Source organism: Gamsiella multidivaricata (genome assembly GCF_025024155.1).
Source record: "Gamsiella multidivaricata strain RSA 2152 chromosome Unknown BC939scaffold_49, whole genome shotgun sequence".
NCBI classification, from domain to species: domain Eukaryota; kingdom Fungi; phylum Mortierellomycota; class Mortierellomycetes; order Mortierellales; family Mortierellaceae; genus Gamsiella; species Gamsiella multidivaricata.
In genome coordinates, this window is record NW_026251757.1 from 98843 (window position 1) to 117355 (window position 18513).

The 18513-nt window shown below is 48.9% G+C and overlaps 8 protein-coding genes across 8 annotated transcripts; 7 read left to right on the forward strand and 1 right to left on the reverse strand.

Moving 5' to 3' along the window:
- Positions 1 to 154: 154 nt before the first annotated feature.
- Positions 155 to 3457, reverse strand: BC939DRAFT_504773 (P-loop containing nucleoside triphosphate hydrolase protein; the record flags this gene model as incomplete). The annotated part of the gene is made up of 10 exons (XM_051560569.1): positions 155 to 667; positions 753 to 842; positions 934 to 1077; positions 1161 to 1874; positions 1958 to 2047; positions 2185 to 2339; positions 2434 to 2793; positions 2900 to 3076; positions 3163 to 3208; positions 3287 to 3457. 10 exons carry the CDS (start codon positions 3455 to 3457, stop codon positions 155 to 157), a joined length of 2460 nt encoding a protein of 819 aa, XP_051410382.1.
- A 176-nt stretch (positions 3458 to 3633) lies between these two features.
- BC939DRAFT_456985 (uncharacterized protein) lies at positions 3634 to 7879 on the forward strand. The gene is made up of 12 exons (XM_051556411.1): positions 3634 to 3729; positions 3826 to 3939; positions 4047 to 4343; positions 4449 to 4580; positions 4679 to 4958; positions 5043 to 5149; positions 5245 to 6762; positions 6854 to 6920; positions 7006 to 7091; positions 7180 to 7238; positions 7320 to 7401; positions 7517 to 7879. Exons 1-12 carry the CDS (start codon positions 3697 to 3699, stop codon positions 7835 to 7837), a joined length of 3096 nt encoding a protein of 1031 aa, XP_051410383.1. The 5' UTR covers positions 3634 to 3696; the 3' UTR covers positions 7838 to 7879.
- A 24-nt stretch (positions 7880 to 7903) lies between these two features.
- BC939DRAFT_456987 (cyclin-like protein) lies at positions 7904 to 9617 on the forward strand. Its single transcript, XM_051556412.1, has 3 exons — positions 7904 to 8218; positions 8467 to 8820; positions 8915 to 9617. Exons 1-3 carry the CDS (start codon positions 8149 to 8151, stop codon positions 9460 to 9462), a joined length of 972 nt encoding a protein of 323 aa, XP_051410384.1. The 5' UTR covers positions 7904 to 8148; the 3' UTR covers positions 9463 to 9617.
- A 153-nt stretch (positions 9618 to 9770) lies between these two features.
- BC939DRAFT_456989 (Aldo/keto reductase) lies at positions 9771 to 11211 on the forward strand. Its single transcript, XM_051556413.1, has 4 exons — positions 9771 to 9787; positions 9874 to 9942; positions 10064 to 10708; positions 10818 to 11211. Exons 2-4 carry the CDS (start codon positions 9908 to 9910, stop codon positions 11137 to 11139), a joined length of 1002 nt encoding a protein of 333 aa, XP_051410385.1. The 5' UTR covers positions 9771 to 9787; positions 9874 to 9907; the 3' UTR covers positions 11140 to 11211.
- On the forward strand, positions 11212 to 11532 carry BC939DRAFT_456992 (uncharacterized protein). Its single transcript, XM_051556414.1, has one exon. It carries the CDS (start codon positions 11241 to 11243, stop codon positions 11463 to 11465), a length of 225 nt encoding a protein of 74 aa, XP_051410386.1. The 5' UTR covers positions 11212 to 11240; the 3' UTR covers positions 11466 to 11532.
- Positions 11533 to 12187: 655 nt separating this feature from the next.
- On the forward strand, positions 12188 to 13082 carry BC939DRAFT_478681 (uncharacterized protein; the record flags this gene model as incomplete). Its single annotated transcript, XM_051558784.1, has 2 exons — positions 12188 to 12291; positions 12431 to 13082. 2 exons carry the CDS (start codon positions 12188 to 12190, stop codon positions 13080 to 13082), a joined length of 756 nt encoding a protein of 251 aa, XP_051410387.1.
- Positions 13083 to 14136: 1054 nt separating this feature from the next.
- Positions 14137 to 15988, forward strand: BC939DRAFT_478682 (uncharacterized protein; the record flags this gene model as incomplete). Its single annotated transcript, XM_051558785.1, has 3 exons — positions 14137 to 14180; positions 14319 to 14532; positions 14672 to 15988. 3 exons carry the CDS (start codon positions 14137 to 14139, stop codon positions 15986 to 15988), a joined length of 1575 nt encoding a protein of 524 aa, XP_051410388.1.
- A 151-nt stretch (positions 15989 to 16139) lies between these two features.
- BC939DRAFT_530384 (splicing factor, Prp19-binding domain-containing protein) lies at positions 16140 to 18421 on the forward strand. Its single transcript, XM_051561570.1, has 5 exons — positions 16140 to 16801; positions 16898 to 16998; positions 17101 to 17376; positions 17484 to 17646; positions 17748 to 18421. The coding sequence occupies exons 1-5, from the start codon at positions 16199 to 16201 to the stop codon at positions 18342 to 18344; spliced, it is 1740 nt and encodes a 579-aa protein (XP_051410389.1). The 5' UTR covers positions 16140 to 16198; the 3' UTR covers positions 18345 to 18421.
- Positions 18422 to 18513: the final 92 nt, after the last annotated feature.

Here is an 18513-nt window from a genome sequence, read left to right on the forward strand (position 1 = left end):
AGCTGGTGCACAAGTGCTCGAATAAAGGTGTAATAACAAAGTTGGATTGTTCAAAGCGCCCATACTCCCAAGGTGAAGCATGTAGTGAATGCTGTTAACCAATGCTGCGAAGAGCTCATAAAGTGGATGGTCGCCAGAATTATTGGATATGCTTTTATGCACTCTTCAGCCCAGAACGCATTCTAAAGTCATCGTAAAACTGGATCATCTCTGGCGTAATCCTTCTCGTCATTTCAGCGAGCGCCTGGTTGAAGTGTCGCTTTGATACATATTCGATCTCCAGACTCTCCTCCATGGCCTTCATAGCAGCCTCTTGACACAATGCCACGACCTCTGCACCAGAGCATCCATCTGTCTTCGCGGCCAACTCTTCGATATCAACATCCGTATCGCAGGCCATCTTCTTGCCATGAATCTGAAGCCGCAGAATCTCTCGGCGTGACGCCAGATCGGGTGGCGAAACGTACAGGATACGATCGATTCTCCCTGGACGCATCAGTGCTGGATCCATGATATCCGGCCGGTTAGTTGCAGCGACTACAGTGACATTGACCAGGGGTTCGATTCCATCCAACTCGTTCAACAGTTGAGAGAGAACGCGATCTGCGACGGAGGATCCTCCGTCGTCTCCAGCTCCGCGCTTGACAGTAAGTGCATCGATCTCATCCTATATTGAATGGGCAAAACAATATTAGGCACAGCGTCGACAAGGATGCCTCATCAACCTTTTCGTTCCAAAAATGAGCACTTACAAAAAATACGATCGATGGAGATGCTGCCCTGGCTTTTCGAAACACCTCACGCACGGCCTTTTCGGACTCGCCGACCCATTTGCTAAACAACTGGATGAGAATTCATATGTAAACATTCACGGCGCAGCAAATGCATCACAGCTTGCATATTCTGTGGAAACCGCGCGGAGTTTCCACTTACTTCAGGGCCTTTCACGGCAATGAAATTCAGTCCTGCTTGTGTTGCCAAGGCTTTCGCCATCAATGTCTTGCTACACCCTGGTGGTCCATAAAGCAAGATACCCTTTGGCGGTCGGATACCCATGCGAATAAAGGCATCCGGATGCTAATAGAGACAACAATTTTCAATGAGATTGAGTGCAGCCAGTCGAAAAGACCACTTTGCCGTTTCACGTTGCACTTGCTTACTTGCAAAGGCCACTCGACTGACTCTTTCAACTTCTGCTTGATATCTGTCTGCCCTCCGATGTCACTCCATAAAACCTTTGGCACCTCGATCATGATCTCCCGCATCGCACTAGGTTTTACATCCGTCATGGCCAACCTCATATCCTTTGCAGAAACCTTCAAATCATCCTGCTCTTGCTGACTAACTAAAGATACACTGGTGGGTGATGGTCTGCTATCCTCAGAGACAGTCAGGGCTTCAAATTGCTGCTGGAGATCATTCGTTTGGGTCTCGACCATGTTGTTGTCCGCCTCTGTCGTTCGATGCTTTCCCATGACCCTGTTGATGGTCTTTAGTCCAGCCTCTCTGCAGACTGCTGCAAGATCAGCGCCAACGTACCCATGCGATATGGATGCAAGGTGGTCGACCTCTGCCGATGTGAGTGCATTAGGTATCTTTTTTAATAGGGCTGTCAAAATCTCTGCCCTAGCGTTCGCGTCAGGGATGCCAATTTCGATCTCTCGGTCGAATCGACCTGGCCGACGCAGGGCTTCATCAAGCGCGTTAGGGCGGTTGGTCGCACCCATGACAACGACCCGTGGCACGGTAGCCGGTGCGGTATCAGAGTCGGGCGAAATAAACTTACTGGTGGTAAATAGGATCTTCTTTTCCGAGGCTCCATCCATCAAAGTCAGAAGTGTTGCTACGACACGTTTTTCCATCTCACTCGCAGCCTAAATAGTACAGTATATGGGAGCTGTTAGAATTTTGAAGCGGATCAAATTTTCGTGATGCATTTGTATATCCACAGACATACCTCGTCGCGTTTGGGACAGAGTGCATCGATCTCGTCGATAAAGATGATTGAAGGCGAATTATCAGCTGCCAACTCAAAAATGGCTCTCAACTAACGATAAACGAAGTGCAAAGAGATAGAGACGGGCTATCAGTGAATCATACTTCACAACGGAGGCCAAAGAAAAAAAAAAAAAAAAAAAAAAGACACGGACTCATTCGAACTAGTTCAAATGTGTGAATGATTACCTTGGCCTCTGTTTCTCCATAAAATTTGCTAATAATCTCCGGTCCATTAATGACTGTCAAGAATGCTCCTGTGGCAGCAGCCACAGTTCTCGCGATCAATGTCTTTCCTGTTCCCGGAGGACCATAAAGCAGGACGCCTTTAGGAAGTCTAAGGCCTGTTGACAACCGTCATCGTTATGATTATGTTAGCTTTTGACATAATGATCATACATGTTTGATAGTGTGGGACAGGAAGGAATTGGATCATACCGAACTGTGTGAATACTTGTGGGTTGTGCAAAGGTATTTCAACCATCTCGCGTACAGCCTTAATTTGGGCTGCAAGCCCACCAATTTGTTCATATGGGCGAGCGTCCTGCAAAGTCTGAGTGGAGCTCTGTAGGTTGTTCACCTCTTTTACAGCTGCCTCGCCGAGAATCTCTTTATGCAGTGCTGACTGTGATGGTGTGAAAGGCAGCACTTTGACAATCGTGTCCTGACCAATGGCAAAAACGAATCCACGCTCCTGCCCCTTGCGCTCGAGCACAATGCTTGCTACCTTGAACCTTTGCGGCTTGCCGTTGTACGGAAACTCGACGTAGTTATCCTTCAAAACAAATCTGATCTCGGCTAACAATATTTAAAAAAAAAAAAAATACAAAGGTAGATGTGAGTAGCCGAGAGATAACGTGAGGGTCAAAGCTGACGCATAAAATTCTGAACACAAAAGTCTTACTCATGATCTCCTTTGTAAATAGTGTAAACATGAGATTGGACACGAACGGTATAGGATGAAGAGCTGCCAAAGATACTTGAGAGGCCTCGTGGATCGCAGTATCCAGCAGGCTGATCTCGACAGGGTCTCCGACTGCGACGTTGGCATTTAATCGCGACACGCTACTCAGCTGGATATCTAGTCCGCATAGGTGATCATGGTTGAGTTTATTTTTTTTGCGATCTGGAGCTGGTGCATGGGTCTGGTGTGCTTTTGATACGTACGGTTCTCTGATACTGTGAATGAAGGCCATACGATCGCAACCGACCCCTAGTGATCGAGATAAAAAGTCCAGTCAGTCTTGACACCAGGTGCAAATGCAATCCGTTGAGCACAGTAGCGACATACAGGTGAGTCCTCTTGTTGCAACTGCGTGGAGTTCGAGTTTCCCTTGCTCCGAATCAGTACGTGATCTCCAGCACCTAGTCGCAGGTGGCGCATGGTCGCAACATTGAGGAACGCTCTCCTAACAGCGCGCACATTCCTTGCAGAAGGTGATTGCTGAGCAAGGAGCTGCATGGTTGCAAAGGTCGTTGGTGATCAGCTTCAATGGTGGTCGGTGCGATCTTTGGCGCACAAAAAATCCTTTCAATTTTAGTGGCGCGAGTAAGAGCTTGGCCCTTGTAAAGTGAACTGGGTCACCCGGCATAAAACAAAGGCCGCAGACCCTTCAGGGGCAAGACTCGGCCTTTTGACTGTTACACCTCTCAACGGTCTTGCACTTCTATCTTATTCGCTTTTTTCATTGCAGCAACATCATGGCAAAAGAGGACACCCTCATCACAGCCAAGGTCAGTCTGTAGACCGCCCATCTTCCAATGCGCCGTCAACAGCACCTACCCTTGTTTCACTCCATTAACACCATTCATTCACTTCTATACTTGTAGGTTTTTTTGGAGGATGCCGTGTATCTGAAGGACCAGCCAGAACGGCTTGGCTTGGTCGTTAAAACATGGCACGATTTCGATTCAGGGGAGAGCGACACCGAGGACGAAGATTCTGTAGGTCCTGAAAGTCACCTATTCCATCTCTGTGCTCAATTGATATGGGAACACCGGCGAAAGTTATTGACCGATTCAATTTGACTTCGCCCCTATGCCTTTTCTAGCTGGAACTTCAAAAAGTCACTGTCCATTGGGCTGATGGTGCTGCTCCACAGACAGTTCACGAGGACGACCTTGTCGTTGCAGACCGCTCTTTCAGCCATGGTGACGTTGTCAAGCGTTCTCCGAACGACATCATGTCCGGAACTGTTATCGGCGTCAAGGTCGAGCTGGACCTGGAAAAAGTCTGCCCGCCCATGACTCGATTTTCTGGCATCGATGCCACGCACGTTGACTTTGTTCAGCAATTCGTGGTCCACAATCATATCATCTACGATGGTTGGCTTGGAGTGATTGAGGAGGTAAGTAGATGCCAAGAGAACCCTCGCGGAGGTGCCCATCTTGCATCTCTTTGGTGCGCATCAACGTCCAATTGCTCATATCCGCCTTGCATATTCCAACAATAGGTAAAGGACGAAGTGACAGTGCTATTCAGTGACAACAGTGTATGTGTAATCAAGGACTCGGATGACTTGGACCTTTGGGACCAGATCCACGACCAGTCCTGCTTCTTTCCGGATAGACTTGCCCCAGGCCATGTAAGATTGGTGGTCCGCGCTCTGGTATCGTAGTCAATCGATGGTTTTTATTGTACTGGCACTGATGTATTGTATTATGTCCATATCGATAACATTAGGCTGTTTGCGGGCCATCGCGTGTGTTCAAGAACGCGGAATTCCTGATTGGGACCTATGCTTCCCAGAAGCATGGATACGTGCTGAGGACGGAAATCGTCTCCATCACTGTGGACTGGCTCTCATTCAACCCATTGGCACTGGATCAAACACCTGGCGTCGCTCCGCCGCCGAGAGTCCTCGATGACTTTGAAAATGTTATCGTCTACAAAAGTGTGGAACAGCACTGCACATATGAATTACAGGACCGTGTCAAGATTACGGATCCCGAGACTTTACGAGGTAAGAAAGAGGAATGGTAGTGGATGGCTATTCATGTAAACGAATGGTACACCTAATCGCTTTTATTACTTTGTTTGCTGTTAGCGCTGGGACTGAAGGAGTACTGCCCGTATTTGAGTAGCAAACCAAGACGGTTGCAATGCCCCGATAAGACACACAACCACGCGGCCAAATTTGCTACAGAAGAAATGGTACACCTCGATGTCTGTGTAGTGTCATGAAAGCACGTTTTGAAGCTCTACTTACACACCCAAATGACTCGTTTTTATGATGTTGGCGGTTACAGAAAGTTGTTGGGACAAAGACTCGTGTTATCGTGCAGTGGCAGGACCTCTCGATTACAGAAGACGAGCCCTCGACATCCCTGATTCCGTACTTAAATATTGATGATCAAGACGTCTGGCCATCGGATTATGTCCTATTGAAAACCGGAGAAGTCATGGTGGATCAACCGGGAGGCGTCAACTTTGACAGGAAAAAATCAGATATGCTTGGCATCATTCAGTCTGTTAATGCCAAGGAACGCACAGCTCTAATCAAGTGGTTCAGCGAAGAGCGCGATCAAGGGCTTGAGCAGGAAGCAGAGGAGTTTTCGTTGTATGAAATCATGTCGCATCCAGACCTCAAATTTACGATGGGCAATATGGTCGTTGTGAGTCGAGAGCGTGAACAGTCGCCATCCTCCGATATCGCGCCCAGAGCACCAAGCGTTGATGACATTTTATTGCTGGTCGGTCGAGGAAACGAGATATTCAACGAGCTGGTGCAGGAGCGGAGTCGTCGAAGGATGTTATCTTCTACCGAGGCTAATGATCCGAGGGCAATCGAGAGACGTGGGAGCGTCCTTCTGGATCGTTATGGAGTTGAAGGAGTCGAAGCATTGGACCGATACCTTTCGGAGACCAATAAAATGGCGGCGAAGACGGTCTACTGGTTAGTGGACCGAGGTAATCCTCTGAAGCCGCCCGTTCCCAGTGACATTCTGTCCAGCTTGCCAGAGCATGAGAAGGATCTTGAGACCATTCGCCCACGGCTGAATTGGGTCGGACAAATCTGGAAGGTGTATCAGGATCGCCCCGCAGCACTCATTCGCTTCATGGATGGGACGTCGGAGGAAATTCCTGTCGGAAGGATTATGGTCGTAGACGACGAGGATGATGATGACGAAGATGAGGAGGAGGATGCGGATGACGAAGAGTTTGAAGAATACGACTTTGACCACGACAGTACTGAGGAAGTCTCCTCCGACGACAGCTGGGAAACGGATTCCGAGGCAGAGAATGAATCAGTGGAAGATACCGAAGATCAGAAAGCGCCCAAAGAAACCGAAGACAAGGAAGATTTGGCCCATGCTAAAGTGGGGGCATCGCCGGAAACTATCGAGCCTGTGGATCCAAAGACGACAGTCGGGGATCAGGAGTCAATTTCAGAACCTGAAATCCAGGATCCTTTGCCTGAACCCGAAGATATCGCATCGATTGGCCAGAATTCTCCAGCAAATTTGGCACGCTCAGCGCAGGAGCACCGTGACTGGAAGAGTTTTGCGGTTTTAGATGCGACACCTGCCGATCATCACTTCTTAAACCATCGCCATGATATTCAACAGAGCGATAGGGCATGGATCAAGCGCATCGCCAAGGAGCATGCCATTCTCTCATCATCCCTCCCAGACGGAATCCGTGTTAGAGCGTTCGAGGACCGGATGGACTTACTGCGGGTCTTGATTCAGGGGCCCGATCATACCCCTTATCGCAACGCATTGTTCCTGTTTGACTTCAAGTTGACCAGCCATTTCCCGAGTCAGGTAAGTCCTTGAGGTCCCGGTAGCTCTTATGGTGGCTCATTCCGGGGTGATACAGCTTACTGATTTATCATTGTCTTTTCTGTGTCTTTAGCCTCCGGTTGCCTTCTTCCATTCTTGGACAGGAGGCATCGGAAGAATCAATCCAAATTTGTATGAAGGTAGGAAGTATCCCTAATGTAGAATCTCGGTGTTGCAAGCATGCAGGGTTCTTAACATTGTTTTCTCTTTATTGTCACAAACTAGATGGCAATGTGTGCCTGAGTCTTTTGAACACATGGCATGGTAAGGATCAGACAGAGACATGGACTCCCAGTTCCAGCATTCTACAGGTAAAGCCCCAATGCGACTCAATCGACTATGCGCGGTGCACTGAACTTTTGACCCTGAACTCTGGATATTTAATTTGGTCCACAATAGCTGCTGATCTCCTTACAAGGCCTTGTGCTTGTTCCTAACCCATACTATAACGAAGCTGGGTAAGTTTTATCGAATGGCACTTTGAATGTACGCAGACAGTGTTCTCATTTACTAATCATTCGATCTATTTGGCGAGATAGGTTCGAAAAATTTGTTGGGACGCAAGAAGCTGCTCGGAACTCGGAGCTCTACAACGAAAAGGTCTATCTCTTGTCTTTGAAGGTATGATGCGGATCTCATATAATTGAATATGATGTATGATCCTATCTTTGATAGCAATTGCGGCGACCTCATGAATTCTGACGATCCCTGTTTTCCTCTGTTGTGTCATTTATAGACCATCCAAACCATTTTGAACAACCCTCCATCACCCTTCCAGAAGGAGGTCCGACACTTTTATTTCGACGAACAGAAACTGGAGCACACAGTGATTGAAGGACTGGAACTAATTGCTCGGTCGGAAGCGGCTGCTGAAACCGAGAATATGGACAGTAATAAGAATCAGAACAATACTAGCAATAGCATTATTAATACTACGCCGGACAATGACCCGACTTTTGAAGCAGAGCCAGGTCTTGTGATCAAAAGGATTAGCAAAGGAGCTCTCAAGATGCTCAAGAAGCACATCGACACTCTCAGTCTTTCTCTCGAGGAGTAATAAAGTATTAGCTACACGTGACACCAACGTCTATAAATACTGTAGTCATCGCTCTGATTCAAAAATGTTCTTCTTTCATCCTTCTTTGTTCATCAGTGCCTTCTTTGAGAAACTGTTACAAGAAGACCAGCGGCAGCCCTCTCCAGCGTTTTTCTTTGTTTATTCTTTGACAACTTCACTGTCTGTCTAGTTCATACCAAGAGAAGGGGAAAAGAATCAACCACCACATTTGCAATCCATTACCACATCAGCCAGGCGCCAGTTGTTGCCTCACTTTCCTGTTCTTTTTTTTCCATTCCATACACTATATAATGGCAACCATGGCAGCTCCGTCCTCCGCTCCGAAGGTTGTCGATCTTAACATTCAGCTGATGTGCCCAGGTGAGTACAGACCAGCGGCTATGAAATGATCTCACCTTGATCTCTTTTTCCGTAAAAGGGTTGATACAGGATGCCACTGAAGGGACTAAAAAAAAGAATACCATGCAATAAATGGGCGGAAGAAAGCATGTTCAATGTAATATGTTCCTTGTGTCTATTCACTTGTGCTGAGTTATCGCGGTGTCATGAACTGACTCTTCTCTGTGTACTGCTTGTGTGCTCTACGTTGTTTGTCTCTGGTTCCTCAGACTGTAAAGTGGTCCCGCCCAACATCTCGGAGGAGTTTTCGTCCGGTGACCTTGTGTGCGCTGACTGCGGATTGGTACTGGGAGATCGTATCGTCGACACCCGCTCGGAATGGCGTACATTCGCAAATGATGAGGGCGACGACCCGTCCCGTGTCGGTTCCGCAGCAAATCCGCTGTTGAACGGCCCGCAGCTCGACACAGTGATCTCGCAGCGAGACGGCGGCTCTGGAACAGCCCGAGAGTTGAACAGGACCCATGGCAGAGTTACAGCAGTCAAGGGTGAACGCAACTTGCTTCAGGCCTACAAGGATATCTCTGCAATGTGCGATGCCATTGGGCTTCCCAAACTCATTGGTAAAGTCTATAAATGCATGTGTAGTCAAAAAGCGAATAGGAAAGTGCCGGTAATGGAGACTCATCATTCATATTTGGCTTACATGATCAATAGTGGATATTGCAAAACAGCTGTTCAAGCGTGTTGAGGACGAAAAGATGTTGAAGGGCAAACCGAACGAGAGCATTATTGCGGCGTGCATCTTCATTGCCTGTCGTCAGGAGGGTGTGCCCCGTACCTTTAAGGAGATCTGCACCCTTACACAGGTGCCCAAGAAGGAGATTGGCCGATGCTTCAAGGCACTCAACATTGCGTTCCATGAGACTAAGGTTCAGACGATGACATCGGAGGATCTGATGGCTCGTTTCTGCTCCAACCTTAATCTGCCCATGGAGGTTCAGAAGGCGGCTGTGGACTTGACAAAGAAGGCCAAGGAAGTCGGAACACTTGCGGGCAAGTCTCCAGTCTCGATCGCTGCTGCCTGTATCTACATGTCCTGCAACCTCTTCAGCCAGGCCCGATCAACAAAGGACATCAGCGTTGTTTGCGGTGTCTCTGAAGTGACGATCAAGAACGCCTACAAGCACCTGTACGCCGAGCGGGCCAAATTGGTGAATGAGAAACTGACGGCGAAACGTATCGAGGCCCTTCCTCCCCCTTAAAGGAACTACTTTTGCGGCATCTTTCTCTCTCCTGCGTCGCAACCACCGTTATGAGCATCTCTTCGATCCATTGCTTGATATATATCATTAACCGAGAAAGCGTTAGCGTAACCTTTGCCTCTCCTTGAGCTTCAATAGAACGCGCCTCTGCATGCTTTTTTTTTTTTTTTTATTCTTTTATTATTTTTTTTTTTTTTTTTTTTTTTATGGTCTTGCGTTGCTTCTGCATTCTACCTCGAATGCAGCTTCTGCTGATCGAAGAGGAAAATAAACACGAGATGTTATGTCTCCGCACAATGTTTAGAGCTATATTGGCATGAATTCTGTAGGTCACTGTCAGACAAAGCACATCGAGAAATAGCGCGGCTATTTACATTTTACAGAAGGTTATTGTGTTTTGCTTTCTTACCTTTGAATCACCTACTCCTTCATTTCGCCTGGCAGAATGAGCAACCAAGACCACATGAATGTCATTCTCGGGTAGGCATAGAGCATTCACTGAGCTTCGCATCGCCTGCCTTGTTGAAAACGATCGATATTAGTTCTAGTTGGCTGTTCTAATACGCTTGACCGCTGCGCATTTTTGTATCTATATATGCAGCTGTATGACCTTTGGGTCTACAGGAGGCGGAGCCCGCGTCAAGACGAACGAGGCCGCCACTGAGATCATCTCGGCCTTCCGAAAGTACGGCCACACAGCCCTGGACACCGCACGGATCTACACGGATGGACATACCGAGGAAATGATGGGCCAACTCGACCTCGAAGGCCTCACGATCGACACCAAATGTTTTCCGTTACAGCTCGGTGGTCTGCGTCCCGAAAGAGTCAAGGAGTCACTGCAGGAATCCCTGGACGCACTCAAGAAGGACAAGGTCCATGTCTTTTATCTGCACGCCCCTGACTATGCGACACCGATTGAGCAGACTCTCGAGGCCGTGAATGAGCTGTATGAGCAGGGCAAGTTTGAAATATTTGGTCTCTCGAATTACTCGGCCTGGGCGGTGACGCAGATCTATTATCTGTGTAAGATCAAGGGCTACGTACTGCCGACGGTGTACCAGGGCATGTACAACGCGTTGACGAGAAGCATTGAGCCGGAGCTGTTTGCTTGTTTGGACGAACTGAACATCAGGTTCCATGCATACAATCCTCTCTGCGGAGGTGTCCTCACGGGTGCTTACACCTATCAGGGTGAGGTTGAGGAAGGATCGCGTTTTGATCCTAAAGCCAAGCAGGGCGCTCGGTAGGCACATAACGCTTTGTATCCACCCTTGTTCTTCATGTTGACCGCATCCGTTAAAACTTATTTTGCTAATTATGGACCGTTTTCTGCGATTTGGCTGCACACCTAGGTATCGCGAGCGCTACTGGAAGAAAGAGTACTTTGAGGCGGTCGAGGTGCTAAAGAAGGCATGCGAGCCGCATGGACTCGATTTGGTCCAGGTTGCATTCGACTGGTTGCAGTTCCACTCCAAGATGCATGTTGCACGCGGGGATGGCATCATCATCGGGGCGTCGTCATTGAAGCACACGGTTCAGAATCTGGATGCACTGAAAAATGGAGAGCCGCTTCCGCAGGAGGTACTGGAGGCGGTCGATCGGTGCTGGGATATCACACGTGAAAGCTCGGCGCCGTATTTCAGAACCAAGGAGCAGATGATGGGGCCCAGATAAAGAGTCGTTAAGCAGTTGTGCGATCGTTTTCTGAGAATAGAACCAAATAAAGAGAAAAGGTGAATGCTATCCTTTCACAACTCTACTGGAAGCGCAAGGTGATGAAGACCACCAGAATCGGTCTAAAGACCCTCAAGACGTCTCTGACTGCAACCATGCTGCTCTCCAACACAACTATCTCCGCTACTTCATCTGATGTCACGCATGGACGCCTCCGAATGCACCCCCCTCAAGGCTATCCTTCACATCCAGTTGTATTTATCCTGATGCCGAGGAGATATCGACTGCGCGTAAATAGCGGGCCCAGGACGCGTAATTGGTGCTGAAGAAAAAATGAACCCTGAATAACTGCATTGTATCATACTCACTTATATCAGGGTCGTACGTAACGCCGATCCTCCATCTTCTAATGCAAGATGCGTGCCTGCATTGAAGAGTACTGCAAATTACGCGCGCTCCTTGATTCCGTCATGATGATCTGAACGAACTTTAAAATAAACTGTTGTCCTTGGGAGCTGAGCCGGTGCCCCGTTTTCTTGGGATCGCCGGTCGTCTTTGCATCCAATACATTCATAGGCTTGCTGCTGCGGTAACAAGCAGTGTTGTCTGGTGTTTGTCCCAATGGATCGTTGTGTGCAACCGATGAAGCTAGTTTATTTTATTTGAGCAAAGGAATGCTGTGTTCTCCACATATTGCCGTTGATGATGTCGTGGATACTGTTGATGCTGGTAGTGCGCCCCTTTGCTCATGCTAACCCCACATAGAACAGAGAAGAGAATGCAACGCAGCGTCTTTTTTCCAAGGGGCACCGACTCCCTCTCGCGTAAAAAAAAAAGTGATTGTCGTGGTATGATGTCAAGATGACTATGATATGATGATGCTAGACACACACAGCCATTCCCTGGACTCCACCATATATAAGGGAGATCGGATCCTTTCCTTTCTTCTTCATTCAACTCAACGATCCTCTTCTAAGCAACCACACTCAACCAACTCTACCCAACAACAACAACAAAAACCCCTTCAACAAATAACACATTTACAACCATGTCTCTTCTTCGTCACACTGCCCGCCGCTCCTTCAATGTGGCCTTGACTTACAACACCCCCGCTGTCGCCAGACTGCCTCTCTTTGCACGCACAATCTCCAGGTATGTGTCTATCCGAATCGCATTGCAATTGGATGCTTTACGACCTGTATGTCTCTGTCAACGTTTGTAAAAACATCGCGCCAACTAACTCCTCAATCGATGTGTACCGTTTTATTTTTGGTCCGTTCGCTCACTCCAGCCAAGCACCTCTGTTCAATCAGAAAGAGGTGATCAAGCATGCACCTGGCTGGAAGCAGGAGAATGCATCTGCCAGCGAGGCCACCGTCAAGGCCGATCGTGAGCCCCACCCTAAGAACATGAAAGATCTTCAGGACGAGACCGTCGAGCACCTGACGAGCGACAGCACACATGCTGTACATGATCTCAAGAACGAGGCTGAGTCCATGGGCAAGAAGGCCGCAGCCGCAGGCGAGCGCATGACTGAGAACCTGTCGGGAAATAGCAAGGAGTATGCCGATATGGCCAAGAACGCAGGCGAGCGCATTAGTAAGAACCTGTCAGGAAATAGCAAGGAGTATGCTGACAAGGCCAAGGCCGTAGGCGAGCGCGTGACTGAGAACCTTTCCGGTAGTACTAAGGAGTATGCTGACAAGGCCGTGGCCATGGGCGAGAATATGTCCAAGAACAGCCAAGAGTATGTCGACAAGGCTAAAGCTGCTGGCGAGCATGCAGCCAAGCAAACTATGGAGTATGCTGGCGAGGCCAAGAAGGAGGCCCAGCAGACGGGTGAGAGCATGTTGGGCGGTGTCAAATCCGGAGCCGAGAAGGTCACCCAGTTTGTCAAGGAGTCCGTGGACTCAGCCAAGAAGGCCGTTGGCATGGACAAGTAGACATTTTGATGTCTTCTGCACAAATGCTACAAGCACACTTTCACACACGTACCATCCAGCGCCATGTACATATCTTTTTCCACCCATTCGCACATCGCTTCCTCGGCTTCAGAGTAATAAACTGATATATACAATGTACTTCAACGCGCATTCTTTTGTAACTGTATCAAAGCACTTCCTGGACAATTGCGGGATCTGAACCGCGGTCAACCTTACCTCAAAAAGCCGTAATGGTGCTGCAACACAGCTACCAGCTTTGTCCTATGGTACGTGTTCTTAGTGAACATGTTTTTCCCTTTGAAAAATTACTCTTGAGATAACAAGGCTAAAAAGCTCCCTATGCTGGATCGAAGTGTATCTATTTATTATGCACGGTGCTCGGCACCGAGTTCAGTGCAGGTCGAATGCGCAATAGGCTGACTTAGAATAAATGATTTGCATCTGGTGGCGATTGGGCGTAGGATGATATTATTCAAGCGTTTAAGGTTATCGAAGAAATTTTATTGGTAGATGAGTAGATGATGGAAGCGGATTTAGGGGGGTTTAGCCCGAGTTGATTGGTGCATTATTCATTTACTCGGACATCAGGTATTTTTTACGAGGGGTACGAGGGGACGAGGTTCTTGATGGGCGATTCGTTCTTTTTGATTCCAATGTCCCACAGTCACGATTCTTCAGCGCCTAAACATATTTATCGTGTGCCGCTGAGGCGAAGGAATGCCCTGAACAGAAAGAAACAAAGACGGCTCCCCGTTTCCGGTTCATTCTTCTCTTCCTTCTCTTCCTTCTCCTCCTTCCCTCCTCCTCCTCCTCCTCCTCCTCCTTTTCTCTTATCGTTGGGCACCCATCAGTCGGTCTTACGCAGCGTGCCAAGAAAGACCGGACACTCTTCATTTTTCTTCGCCCACAAAGATCTCGGCCCATCCGAATCATCCAGCTTTTTTCTTTGCTCATCCTCATCTACCGCCGCACCAGTCATCACAACCGCAACTTCGTTGGATCACACTCTTACGAGAATACCCCTCTCTCTCCTCCACTCTTAATATCAATCACAATGCCAGCAGAAGCCATGAATATAGATCAAATCGAGAGCCCCTTGTAAGTACCTATACTTTGTCCAGGAGGTCCTTGGAATGCTGTGCTTCTAAGGTGTCAAGTTTGTGGGGCGCCGACTATCTGTTTCATCAAAAGACTTCTAAACGCCCCGCCCTCCCTCCATGGTCGTACCAATCATAGGACTGCCGAGCATATCAAGGCGCAGGCGAACCAGGAATACAAACTTGGCAATTATGCAGCAGCGGTCGACCTCTATGGCCAGTCAATCAAGATGGAGCCATCAAAGGCAACCTACTACGGAAATCGGTCGGCTGCCCTGATGATGATTAAAAAGTACGCCGATGCAGCAAAGGATTGTCAGACTGCCGTCCAACTGGACCCTTCATTTGTTAAGGTACAATCCCTTTGTACACTTTATACACTTTGTCCACCTTGTCCGCTTTGCCACCCTTTTATTTTCGATCACTCGCTACTGTGTTCATTCTATGGCGACTCATGCTAATGCTTTGACTTGATTTGAAACGATCAAATAGGGATATCTTCGTGGAGCCAAGTGTCAACTGCAACTTGGAAATGTGAACGAGTCGATCCGATTGTACACCAAGGCGCTCGAGATGGAGCCCAACAACGTCCCGGCCGCCAAGGAGTTGGCCTTGGTCAACCACGTCCAAGCCCAGATCGACCAGATTCAGATGTACATGAACAACAAGCAGTTCGGTCTCGGTGCAAATGCCTGTGATCGTCTCTTGAGCATGGTCGACGCTGTGCCAAGAAAGTGGATGATCTGGAAGGGAGAATGCCTAATTGGCAAGAAGGACTTTAGCGGTGCTAGCTCGGTTGCAATGGATCTTCTCCGTCAGGACGCACAGAACTCGGACGCCATCTATCTCCGCGCCCAGGTTTTGTATAGTCAAGGCGAGAATACTAAGGCCGTAACGCACTGCGCTGAAGCACTACGATGCGATCCTGATTGCTCCAAGGCACGTGTGCTCATGAAGAAGGCCAAGAACCTTGAGGCGCAAAAGACGGCTGGTAACGATGCCTTCAAGGCTGGCAAGCTGCAAGAGGCATACGATCTTTACACTGCAGCGCTGGCCATCGACCCCGAGAACGAGAGCACCAACAGCAAATTGTATTCAAACCGAGCAACAGTCTTGGCGAAGTTGGGACGGCATGAGGAGGCCATCAAAGACTGTGATGCAAGTTTGAAGCTCGATTCATCGTTCGTCAAGGTGCTACGCAAGCGTGCCGAGTGCCAGCTCAAGCTAGAGAAGTACCAGGAGGCAGTCAATGATTTGAAGGCTGCATTGGAGTTTGATAAGAGCAACAGAGACGTCCGGAGGGAGCTCCAGGCAGCCGAGCTAGAGTTGAAGAAATCGCTGCGTAAGGACTACTATAAGGTGCTCGGTGTCACGAAGGATGCAAGCGACAGTGAGATCAAGAAGGCGTACCGGAAACAGGCTCTCATCTACCATCCAGACAAGAACGATGGCGATGCAGCAGCCGAGGCCAAGTTCAAGGACATCGGGGAGGCTTACGGTGTCCTGAGTGACCCAACAAAGAAGAGCCGCTATGATTCCGGCATGGATATCGAGGGCGGTATGGGCGGTATGGACGATTTCGGTGGCATGGGAGGCGGACCAGACGTGAACTCGATGTTCTATCAGATGTTTATGAACCAACAAGGCATGGGTGGTGGTGGTGGTGGTGGTGGTGGGTCTCCCTTTGGTGGATTCGGTGGCGGGTCACCCTTTGGTGGTGGCGGTGGATTCGGGGGTCATGGTGGGTCACCGTTTGGCAGCCAAGGCGGCCGCGGTGGCCGCCAGCAGCACGGCTTCCACTTTGATTAACAATAGACCTGACAGTTCATTCATCAATTTTTTAAACAACATTAAACCCCTATGTATTGTAAACGTCGATGGTGCGCCTGGCATAGTGATGTCTTCAGCTGAGAACTCGGGAAAGCACTCGCACAGTCACTTGTGCTTTGTTTGCACAAACACGGCGAAATAAGGCCTTCTGTCGTGCTCTCTCCCTTCCACCTCAGCCCATCTCTCACAATGGCATCTAAACGAGCAGGACTTCCCTCTCTCAACTCGATCTCTAGGAAGGAGGGCTTGCAGCCAGTCAAGGTCCAGCGTTATCGCGCAGGCAAGGCGCCGGAGGGCTATGTCGATCCAGCACTAGAGTCCTCTGACGAGGAGGATGAGGCCGGTACATCAGCACGCGGTGGTCGCACAGGCATCAACGTGGCCATCGCACAGGAAGAAAAGCCAAGAATGGCTTACCAGGTGCTGAATATCGAAAAGATGACCAGGGAACGACAGGCGGAGAAGGCATTGAGGGGTCAAAGTGAAGTACAGGGCGCCGCTGCCGCCGCCGTAACAGACAGGCGGTTAGCACGACTCCAGGCAATGCAGATGGAAGATAGGAGAAGTCGTGGCGATATCAGATCAAGGCAGCGTGATGAAAGTGATGAAGATGAGGAAGAAGAAGCAGAGGAGGACGAGGACGAGGAGGAGGACGCATTGCGGAGGAGGAAAGCTGCGCGAGCTAGAGCGATGCGTGAACAGGACGAGGAGGAGGAGCTTTGGGGTAAAGGCGAAGAAGAAGAGGAAGAAGGCGACACAGGGCGGAGAGGCAAGGCGCGACGCGAGAGTGAGGTAAGACACAATGGCATTGTCGAGCAATCAAACTGCTGAGCTGTTAGTCTGTTTGAAGCTGCATCGCTGACTCTGTTGATTGCCCTATGATTATAGGAAAGCGAAGGATCATCAGAATATACCTCAGGATCAGAGGAAGAATCTTCAGAGGATGATGCGCCAAGGCGAAAGCTCATGAAGCCCGTATTTGTACCAAAGTACGTCCATCTTTCCTATCAAGAGGATCCTGCGTTGGACGTGGATCGCCCGCTTGAATGTTCTCTAACCTGGAGTTATCTCTGTGCCTTCTGACACGATAGATCCCAGAGAATCACGATTGACGAGTCAGCAAATTCAGATGCTGCATATGAGCTGGCAGAGAAGGCTCGCCTCGAAGCAATTGAGGAGCGGAAAAAGGAATCGCACCAGATGCTCAAGGAATACGTGGCTCGACAAGCGAATGTGGAGGAAGTTCCAGATGTGGACAGTCTTGCAGAAGTGGATGATACTGACGGACTGGATGAAGAGGCCGAGTTTGAGCAATGGAAGCTGAGAGAGCTGAAGAGAATCAAGCGCGATCGGGAAGAACTGGAAGCGTAAGTGCCATTATTTTATTTTTTTTATTTGCGTAGTGTCAATTCTGCGTGTGAATAGCTCACTTATTTTGCTGTTTTTTTCCCCTGCTACTTTGGCCTCGCTCTAGCCGTGAAGCAGAGAAGGCTGAGATCGAGAGAAGACGAGAGATGACGGAGGAGGAGCGTGTCAAGGAGGACATGGAATATCTTGCCAAGAAGGCCAAGGAAGAGAAAGCCATGAAGGCCGCAGGCACAGTTGAGAAGTACCACCACAAGGGTGCCTTCTTTATGGTATGTCAGCGATTGAGTGCAGGATAATGGATATTGTTTGTGCACTTTATCCACAGCAAACTAACCCTTTGTAACCCATTGATTTTTTATATGAATTCTAGGACACTGGTGAGGCCATTTTGAAGAGGTCTACTGCCGAGCCTACACCGGACGCGGTCAAGGATATCAAAGCCTTGCCCAAAGTCATGCAAGTCCGCAACTTTGGTCGCGCGGGCCAAACAAAGTATACAACCTTAAAGGAGCAGGACACATCACAGCGCTCTGGATGGACAGATCCCATCTCCAGAAACTTGGCTCAAAGACATCGCATGGGCGGTTTCAGGGGGGAAGATTATAAGATTGCAAGCAAAATGAGTGGTCGCGATAGAGGGCGTGGAGGGCGTGGAGGACGCGGTAATGGATCTGGAAGGGATAACGCAAACCACACACAACTAGGCGATCGTTATCCTTCGTCATCTTCCTCTGGTCGTTATGACAAGGACAGATATGATGGTGGTAGTAGGGACTATCACGACCGGGATAGGCCGATAGACAGGGATAGGGTCCGAGACGACCGAGATGATCGAGACCGCAGGTCCTCCCGAGACCATGGTGATCGCCATTCAGGACGATCATCATCGTCGTATCGTGATAGAGACAGAGCTAGGGGCAGAGACAGAGATGATGAGGGCGAATCCAGCAAACGGCGCCGTCATTAAAGTATTCAAAGGAGGTGTCTTTAAACGTTGGAGCGAAACTGGTTGCTGGGGTTATGCCACTTTAAGTTTATTTCGCCCAAATGGCTTCAGCCAATGGGGTGAGTCAACACACAAAAAGCGTGCCAGGAGAAAGGGACCTCTCGATCTCATCGTCCATTCTTTTTTTTTT